The 9,590-nt window shown below is 48.0% G+C and overlaps 1 protein-coding gene across 1 annotated transcript in view; it reads left to right on the top strand.

Moving 5' to 3' along the window:
* The first annotated feature begins 416 nt into the window (after positions 1-416).
* ESRRB (estrogen related receptor beta) overlaps positions 417-9,590 on the top strand; it is a 176,943-nt gene continuing 167,769 nt past the window's right edge. Inside the window, exon 1 of the mRNA XM_038747614.1 lies at positions 417-485. Within this exon, the coding sequence (XP_038603542.1) occupies positions 484-485 (2 nt within the window). The 5' untranslated portion in view covers positions 417-483. The remainder of the gene's footprint in view (positions 486-9,590) is intronic.

The raw sequence follows: 9,590 nt of genomic DNA, 5'->3' as shown, positions 1-9,590 counted from the left end.
AACATCTTTGCTTCCTTTCCTGCTCTTCTCACTCTTCCGCCCTCCCGCCTTGAATTTGGCTCACTTAATAGAGGTGTTCTCAAGTTGTTGTAATCCCGCTGGGGAAATGAAGGTCTTTCACCACCCCCACTGCTCCCCAGCCTCCTTGTTTTGGATCCCTGGTGGTCCTGGTCGGAGGATGAGGGAAATTCTGCATTAGGTGCAGTACAGTTTGAAAGCCTTTAGCTTTCACTGTTTTGCTTAAGACCTGGTTATTTTTTTTTTTTTTTGTCAGCTGCCTGTTATATCAATCACAGAGCTGGGATCTATTTATAGGTTGGGAGTACTGTGTCCTTAGTCACAAAGAGAGACTCAGACAGAGGGGACCGCTGGCTGGTGCGGGAAGAGCTGAAGGCCGCCTGATCAGCAATTAGAAACACCTGAGGGGTCGAAACCCCCTCCGCCCCCCGAACACTTCCAGACCCCACACTTCCCACCGGCGGCATGTAAGTAAGGAAACTTCTCTCTCGTCCACAACGTGTCTCCCTCCCTGCCCCAACCCCAAATGCTCACTTATTTTCCTTATTTTTTTTTATGGTTACAACTATTTCCCATACCTATCCTTGCATCCTGATTTAAATCTTCACAGCATCTTGGGGGGCGTGGGGAGAGACCCGGCTTCCCCTTGCCTGTCCCAGGAAGGTCAGAGGGACTCCCAGCTCCCGGGTCTGCTTTTGAGGAAATCTTGCCCCAGAGAGGTAGATTTTGGGTGGTTTTCATTGATTTTGATCCAACCAAGACAGGAGAAGCAAATCCCAAGGGGAGGGTGACATCTGAGACCCTCAGCAAGCGTTTGGGTTTAGAGCATGAAGAGTTTGACTTGGGGCGCGCCCTAGCATTGGGGCTCTAGGGAAAGGTTAGAGGGAGGAAGTGTGGATGGGGAATGTTTCTGTGGTGCTGTGTGGGAAGTGTCTGGGAAATTCCTTCAAGCCTTGACATTAATATTCTTAAAAAGCAACATAACAGCATGGTACAAGCCTAGCTAACAGGCACAAATGGAAAATGGGATTCCTGTCTGTGGGGTACGTGTGAGTCGCTCAGTTTTTGGACACTTTGGGGAAGCCAGTTGGGCCCTGAGGTTTGTCTTATTCTAAGTCCTTTTCCTTGTTTTATTTTTTGCTGACTGAATCCTGAAAGAGTGGGGTTGGGTGGGAAGGTGGGGAGTCCTCTCAAGAGGAGTCAGTGAGATGCTGAGGATATTTGGGTCTGGCGTTCAACATCACTTTCGCTATCCTGGTGAAAACAGTGCTTATTTCAGACCTATTTAAAAGGGTGTGAGAGTTAGTGCATGCTATTTTTGACCCAAAAGGAGAAATTCTTAATGTAATTGCCTTATATCCCCTCAAACTTAAGTTCTACCAATGTAATGTATTGATTAAAGTATTATTGATGTAAAAGATTTGTAAATCGGTTTTGTTTCTGAGGACTGAATAGCATTTTTTTAAAAGCTTGCACTTCATTAAGTTAGCATTTTTAACAAAGGGAAAAGTGCTAAGGTAGGAAGCCTTATTAGAGTGTTTTTAAAAAGACAACTGAAAATTAGGCACAACTTTTACTGAGGTAAAAAAAATTCACATTTTATACATGTCTTCTCTTAGGCATGCATGAAGTTTTGTTATAAAGAGCAAAGAATACTTCCTGCTCTGTTTTTCTGGAAATGCATTTTGAGCTGCAAGCAGATAAGGTGTACCTGAGGGCTCATTTTTCAAATTTTTATTTCAACAAAGCATCAAGCAACAATATTAACTAAACCTCCCAGGCTCAGCTTCCCTTTCTGAATAAACTACTGAAGAAAATGTTAGCTTCTTCAGAGGCAGATTTAACTGAACAAAGAGGGGAAATTAGGCTCAAGAGTTTTCTTTTAAGTATGTTATTGGCATGTTGGTCTAAACAAAATCTTTTAAATTTCCCTCAATTATTTACTTCTAGGTGTATTTTAGTTTGGGGTCTTTGCTAAATCAGAAGCATCTATTTATGCTTAGAGCTCAAGAAATGAAAAACAGACAGTCCCTTGCTGGATTAGTTAGCCAAATTTATGAATTGAGAAATAATCAATTAGAAGTGGCATCTGAAAACCAAATCAGAGCTTTGAAACTTTGTTGGGAAAATGGAATCCAAAAAAGCAAAGAAAAAATGATCTTCAGCACTACATGGTTTCTGTATGATCCTAACTTATGCCGGGTGAAGCTTTTAAACTTTTTTTGGTCTGTTTTCAAAGAACCTCCCCTTTGAAGTTTGCTCAGTATAATGTCGCATTGGGGTTCTGAAGGCCTTGTAGATTGCGGTTAAAATTATGAATTGGAGAAACTGGTTTTGGCTATCCTAGAAGTTAACTGTTTGCTAAGATAAACTCTGTGTCGTTACCTTTTTTGTTTTTTGGTGCTAGCGCTGGCAGTTTTGAGAATGTGGTGACTGTTTAGCTCCGATCATTCTGAATAAGCCATTCCCATGCCCTTCCCAATGAGCGTATTCAAGCATGATTGCACAGATCTATTATTAAGGGCACCGGGAGAAGTCTCAGCATTCCTGAACAGGTCCGATTTTCTCTTTGGTGTTCAGGATTTGGGGAGGAGACTAGTGGTTGGAATTACTGAGGTAAGAGCTGTTCTTTGATCTCTTGCTATCTGTGGGCCCAGTTACATTTGGGGGTTCTTGGTGTTTGGATTCTGTATATTGTGCTACCTTCAGGAAACGCATTGAGGGCTCTGGGCTCTGAAGTCTGCACATCAGTAGATTTTTGTAGATCAGTAGATTAGCACCGTCTTTTTCTCTTTGTGCCTGGAGAGAGATGGAGTTGAGGAAAAACTTGGACACATTTGCATAAGGCAGTGTCTTATTATTGAGTTTCTGCTTCAATAGCGATTAATTTTGTGTGGATTCAGTTCCCGTCAACCTCATTTTTTTTTTCCAAACTGATCTCTTAGATGCAATTTGTCATGGGGTTGTATGTGATTTCAAGACTGCAAAATTTCGCCCATTCTATCTTTGGCTTTGCTTATTTCTCTGAAGGTAAACTAGTGAAGTGTGTGTGTGTGTGTGTGTGTGTGCGCGCACATTTGTGTGTGTTCTGTCTTCTCTTTCTCTTTTGCACAGAAATCTAGACCCAAACCTTTCCTTGCAGGTGGGCAGGTGTTTGGAATGCAGCTGGTTCAGGTGCTTGGCTGGGCACCTATGAGAAGGTGCAGCTAACACTCAGCGAGGCGGATCTCGCCCAGCGCCAACAGTTTTATGTAGCTCAGGTCCCTGCAAATAAATGGAAAAGGGAAGTCAGTAGTTTTAAAACAACTCCACATCTCTGACTGCATCCCTTCCTTCCAACAGTGGATCAGTCCATCTATCTCTTATCTCAATTTCTGCATTGCATTATGCTCTTGTCCTCTCTTTCCCCCCCTCTCTCCTTTCCTGAAAACACGTTTCTGTCTGGCACAAAAAATAAACTCAGATTGTGGGTAGTTATGTTAATCTAATTCAATTCTCTGTGGGTTAAGAGTGAAATTCTAATAGTGGAGCTGTTGAGGGCTTTTTTGTTAATGGCTTGGGGATTACATTGAGTTAAAGGCTCATTTCCTAATCAAACAGAGAGGGAGAGAGTGACTCCGAATATTTATGAGTCTCCCAGCACGAGTTAAACATTCAACTCCAAAAGCAGAATCTCTGCACCCAGGAAAGAGTTAAAACCCCTCAGGGCTGCTGTGGAAAAAAATTAAACCAGCAAAGCCATCAGCCCCTTCAGCCTCTGGTACAACTTCATTCTGGCAAAGCGGAATGGGGTGAAGGGGCGTGGGGGCCAGGGAGGGGATGGGAGAACTGGCGGGAGAAAGTCGGCTTCACCCCTAAAAGCTGAAATGGAAACGGGCGTCACCGTGACCCAAAGTCGTATCTTGGTTTTGGAATAGATGGCTGTAGGTAGTCTTGGATACTCAGGACACCAAAGGCTCAGAAGGGAATGTACCAGAAACTCTTCCAATTACCCCCGCTCCCAACTGGCAAGGGGAGTGCAGACCCTGAGGTGTCCACTTCAAAAACAGGCAAAGAGCTACCGATGCCATGCCCAAACGGTATTAAGTTGTTATTTCTCCCCTTGAGTGATGATGTGGTGTGGTGAAGGGGAGGCAGTCAGCATTTGATTCCCTGGTTTTGGTGCTGGAGGACTAAAGGGGATTAGTGGAGGATGAGAATAGTCCCACCCCACCCCACACCTTGAGTGGCTGCTGTTTTACATGCAATTTTCCCCTGCAGGTAACAATACTAATAGTAATGATGATAATTTAAGTGTTTACTATGTGCCAAGCACTGAACTAAGCCCCAGGGCGGGTAGGTGATGAATCAGATCGGACACAGCCCCTGACCCATATGGGACTCACAGTCTAGGACTGGGTGAATCGTAATCCCCACTTTACAGATGGGGAAAGCGGAGACACAGAGAAGTTAAGGGACTTGCCCAAGGTTACACAGTAAGCAAGCGGTGGAGCTGGGCTTAGAGTCCAGGTCCCCCAACTCCCAGGCCTATGCTCTTTCAATCAGAGCATGCTACTTCTCAGCTCGCAAAGCCCTTTTCAAACCTCCCCAGATTCATCTTCCTGTTTCTCCACTCCAGCTGGCCAGTGAGACCATCACATGTTGGCGAGAAGGAGAGAAGCAGTGTGCCCCAGGACAAATTGAGAGCTTAGGGAGAGCACGAGTCTGGGATCCAGCCTTTATTCATTCAGTCAGTCGTATTTATTGAGCGCTACTGTGTGCAGAGCACTGTACTAAGAGCTTGGAAAGTAGAATTCGGCAACAGGTAGAGACAATCCCTGCCCAACATGGGCTTAGCATTTAGTTCACTGCTCAGCAGTGGAGAGAGCATGAGTCTGAGAGTCACGGGACCTAGACTCTAAGCCCAACTCCACTGCTGGCCTGCTGTGTAACCTTGGGCAAATCACTTCACTTCTCTGGGCCTCAGTTGCTTCATCTGTAAAAGGGGAATTTGATACCTATTCTGTCTCCAACTTAGATGGTGAGCCCCATGTGGGACCTGATAATCATGGATCTGCCCCAGCACTTAGTATAGTGATTGGCACATAGCAAGTGCTTAACACAAGCCACAATTATTGTTATCCTTCCTCCCCGTCCCCCTCCTCAAGTTTCCAGGAAGGAACAAGCAAGCCTTCCCTCTGGGGGTGCTCTGCAGGTGCCAGGCTGTTGCTATTGGTAAAGCTCTCCTTCGGCCCTTTGGGGAGGAGAATCAGTCTGCCAGTTTCAGGGGCCAATTCTGTGAGGTCTGGCATCCTTGCGTTTCGGCTCCCTCTTCAAGGAGGAAGCCCTTTCTCCTCCGACCCCAGATTTGGTCTGATAAGAAGGCGCCTAGTCCCCGGGGCCCATCTTCTGCCCCGTCAGGTAGCAAGCATGAGCCCCCAAAACTCCCCCGTCAGCCACCGTTCTCCACGGCTCTTTCTGGTTTTCTGGATCCTGACTTGGCTGGCGCTGCGGCTTCGTGTCCTTGAGCGTCAACCTCTAGGGCTGAACCATTTCTTCCACTGCCCTGTGGCTCCCCCGGAGCTTATACTAACGAGGAGAGAGTCCCCTAGCCTGCCTGGGCCTGTTTCCTGGCCTCTGCTCCTCTTCTGGCTGGGCTGCTTGCTGGCTTGGAACCCCCTCTTCCCTCCACACCTTTCCAAATCTCCTGTCAGCAGGACCTAGCTCCTCGGCTCCTGACCGCTACCAGTATCTCGTCTTCGGGTCATCCTTCCCCGCTCACGATGGGCAGCTGTGGGTCCAAGCAAGCCTTCTGCTTCCCGTGCATTGACCGAGCAGCCCCTGGGCCGCCTGCGACAGGCAGCACGGGGAACGAGAGGTCAAGACCACGGGTCAAGAAGCCTCTCAACCTGCAGGACCTCTGAGTCACAGCAGCCGGCTCTGTCCTGGCTGTTTTCCTTTTAGTCCCGCCGAGCCAAGTGGATGTGCAGCGGCTGCTATGTCCTAAAGGATCTCTAAGATCATCTGGTCGATGAAAATTATCCTCCCCCTATGTTGAAAAGTGGCTCCCGGTCGGGCCCCCTGGGGTGATGACATGCTTCTCTCCCACCCCTTTGTGGCAGCTGTATCATTCGTCTTCTATTACCGAGTTTCCACTGCCCGAGCACCACACAGGCATTGTGTGTGGGTGTATGTGTGTGCACATGCGTGCACAGGAGGAGGAAGGCTCATTGATCTCTCCCTCCACTGAGAGACCATTTAGGGTTCCACGAGGACCAGGTGACCAGCAGCTGCGAATGACATCTAAATCACTTCCTCTGAAGGGCTCCAGTGGTGTCTATAAATGCCTCCAGCTGGGGAATCGTGACTGTTTGGAGAAGGGATGATCCTGCAGAGCCCTTGCCCATTGACCCCTGACCCCACTTGCCACTTTCTTTCCATCTTCTATATCCCCCGCGTCCAACCCAGAAACACCAAAGTGTGTCTTCAGTCTTACTTGTTGAACACTCAGGTGTGTACCGACTTTGCTGGGAATGGACTCCCTTTTTTGGAATCCCTTTTGGGAAGCTAGTTTGGGGTTGTAAACTCTGCAGGTTCTCTGGCTCTCCCTTAGGTCCCTCTGTTTATTCGTTCATTCAGTCAGTCGTATTTATTGAGCGCCTTCTGTGTGCAGAGCACTGGACTAAGCACTTGGGAAGTACAAGTTGGCAACATATAGAGACGGTCCCTACCCAACAACAGGCTTACAGTCTAGAAGGGGGAGACAGACAACAAAACAAAACATGTAGACAGGTATCAAAATCATCAGAACAAATAGAATTATAGCTAAATGCACATCATTAACAAAATAAATAGAATAGTAAATATGTACAAGTAAAATAGAGCAATAAATCTGTTTCCGTTCTTGCAGTCTAGCTGGGGGCCACAGAGGAGAGGCTCCTCAGTCACGGCTATGGGTCTGCTCCTGGTGATAGCAGAGCTGGGAGTTTGGAGGGCAGCCAGCACACCTCCCCCCTCCCCTGACCCATCCTCACACCTGCAGCACCAGCCTACCGTCTAGCCATCAGGGGTTAAGTGGGATGAGGCCCCTCCTGAGGACTAGTGACTGGCTGAAAGAATCAATTCCTTTGACTTAGTGATCTCTTGAGCAATATTCAAGGCTGAAATTATTGCTGGTTTAGCTAATTTGTGAATGTGGATGTGCGTATTAGCGAGAGAAGGAAAACGTGACCTAGGACAGATGACTTTTTCTAGCAAACAAGCTCTCTGTTAGGTGCCTGATTGATCTGAGGTAGGTAGGTGCTCGCATGTGTGTTTGTGAAGTAACAGCCCAAGTCTGTCATGTCTCTCAGTGAGAGGGGGCATTGTGGACTGACTTCTCTGGTGTGTAGATTCTTTAAGTCTTCCATCTGTCCAGGGGCCTCAGAGACCTCCCCCAACATTTACACATGCACACCACATAGAGACAGGCACGCACACAGAGACATCCACATCCACACACAGAGGGCCTCCAAGCCAATTCACAGGCATCAGCTTCCCTGCTTTATTTGGGAACATGTTCAGCAGCCCTGCAGCATTACTCTGTAAAACTCTTCATGATTTTTGAGTGGGTAGAGCCCGGGCCTGGGAATCAGGGGGACTTGGGTTCTAATCCGAGTTCTGCCACTCACCTGCTGTGTGACTTTCGGCAAGTCTTTTAACTTCTCTGTGCCACAGTTACTTTATCTGCAAAATGAGGATTAAATCTTACTCCCTACTACTTAGACTGTGAGCTCTAGTAGGACAGGGGCTGTGCCCAACCTGATTATCTTGTATATACCCCAGCACTTACAGTACTTGGCACATAGGAAGTGCTTAACAAGTACTGTGAAAAAAAACAAAACTGCATAAGATTTTTCACACCATTCCCATAAGATACCCCTTTGTTTTCCTACTTTACGGCCGAGGCGACGACTCTGGCTCCCTTCATTTTGGGGCTACCACTCTCATAGGATGCTAAGGAGAATGGTCAGCACCTTTCGAGCCAGCAAGTACTCGGGGCGACAACTCTGGCTCCCTTCATTTTGGGGCTACCACACTCATAGGATGCAAAGGAGAAGGGTCAGCACCTTTCGAGCCAGCAGGTAAGCTGATTAGAAACAGTGCCCAGGACCAGTCTGGGCAAGACATCTCCATAGGCCCACCTCTCTCTGGCCGCTCTTGGTAAGAGCCGCCCACTCTTAAAGAGATCCACCCACGACGGGAGAAAATGGGGTCATAATTAGCATAATTCACCTGCCCCATGTCCCATTAATTAATCGGAGCCCTGGCTTATCCACACAGAACCTTTTACCTTGTGAGAAATTAGCAGCACGTCCCTGCTTATTTTTCAGGACAGCCCGTTTCCAACTGGACAGAGTGGCTTGCGATGGAACCTGCTCTGTGCAGGCTTGTAAGCTCCTTGTGGGCAGGGCAACTGCAATATCGTACGCTCCCAAGCACTTACAGTACAGTGCTCTGCACACAGAAAGCGCTCAATAAATACCATTGATTGATTGATTCCTCACATTGCCTCGAGAGCTTTGCGGTCATTAGTAGAGAACTGAGCAGGTTTTCCGGTTCGCTCTCACCTCCTTTCACGGGCTGAGTGTGCAGCTTGTGAAGCGGGGTGTGTTTCCATTTAAAGCGGGCAGCTATTCTGTTGATCTTCCAGCTGGGAGGGAGTGCGGGGGAGTGGGCACAGTTAGAGGGTATTTCTGTCTCAGGTGTTGGGGGAGAGGGGGTCTAGTTATGGGCCCATCACAGGATTTCTTGCCTGCAGAGCTTCACTCTGACCAATTCTGGGGTCCAAGGGTTGGGGTCACGGACGGCAGTCGTGGCTCCTCTTCCTCCCCTGGCTTGGGCTGAAGGTATCCAAGGGAACATGTAATTACGCTGTTCTCCAGAGTGCTCACGGAGGATACCCATGCTTAATGACTATGGAGCTAGTTCTGCTTTCAGACATCCATACGCAGCTCCCACAGAAACCAGCGGCAGCCGAGTGCAGGCATCTGAGTGTCGAATCTAGCCCTAGGTAAAAGATCACGGTGGATAGTCCCTGCAAGTTAAAGCGTTCCTCCTCCTCGACTCTTTCCTGCTGGGAAACCCTGACCCAGATCATTATTTTTGGCAGCGGAAGCTGCTAAGCGTGTCCGACGATTAATCTACAGAGCAGTAGCCCCAGGCTTGGACAGTAAGCATCGCTGGTGGGTGAGTGTGGTTGAGGACATGGGGGTGGGTGGATTAAATCTTCCAGCTACATTTGATCCCATCTTTTGCCTTGTTTTGGACAGAATCATCTAAGGAGATGAAGGGAGGATGGCCAAGGGATACAGCCTGTGGGCACTGAACAGTCGTTTAAGCCAAATGGCTTAAGGGTGGCCACTGGCATGCAGCCTGACTCTGGTCAAACGAACGCAGCGTGGCTCAGATGGAACATGTCCGAGGGTGGTGCGGCTTGGAAGCAGGCCGACGGTAGGACACGAGTAAACAGCAGAAGTGAATGGTGGTAGGTATAGGTGGGCGATATCCAGAAGTAGCATGGCCTAGTGGATAGAGCATGGGCCTCGGCGTCA

This window comes from Tachyglossus aculeatus, chromosome 1, assembly GCF_015852505.1.
Source record: "Tachyglossus aculeatus isolate mTacAcu1 chromosome 1, mTacAcu1.pri, whole genome shotgun sequence".
NCBI lineage: Eukaryota > Metazoa > Chordata > Mammalia > Monotremata > Tachyglossidae > Tachyglossus > Tachyglossus aculeatus.
Note: the sequence above shows the minus strand (reverse complement) of the source record. Positions and strands in the feature narration are given on the sequence as shown.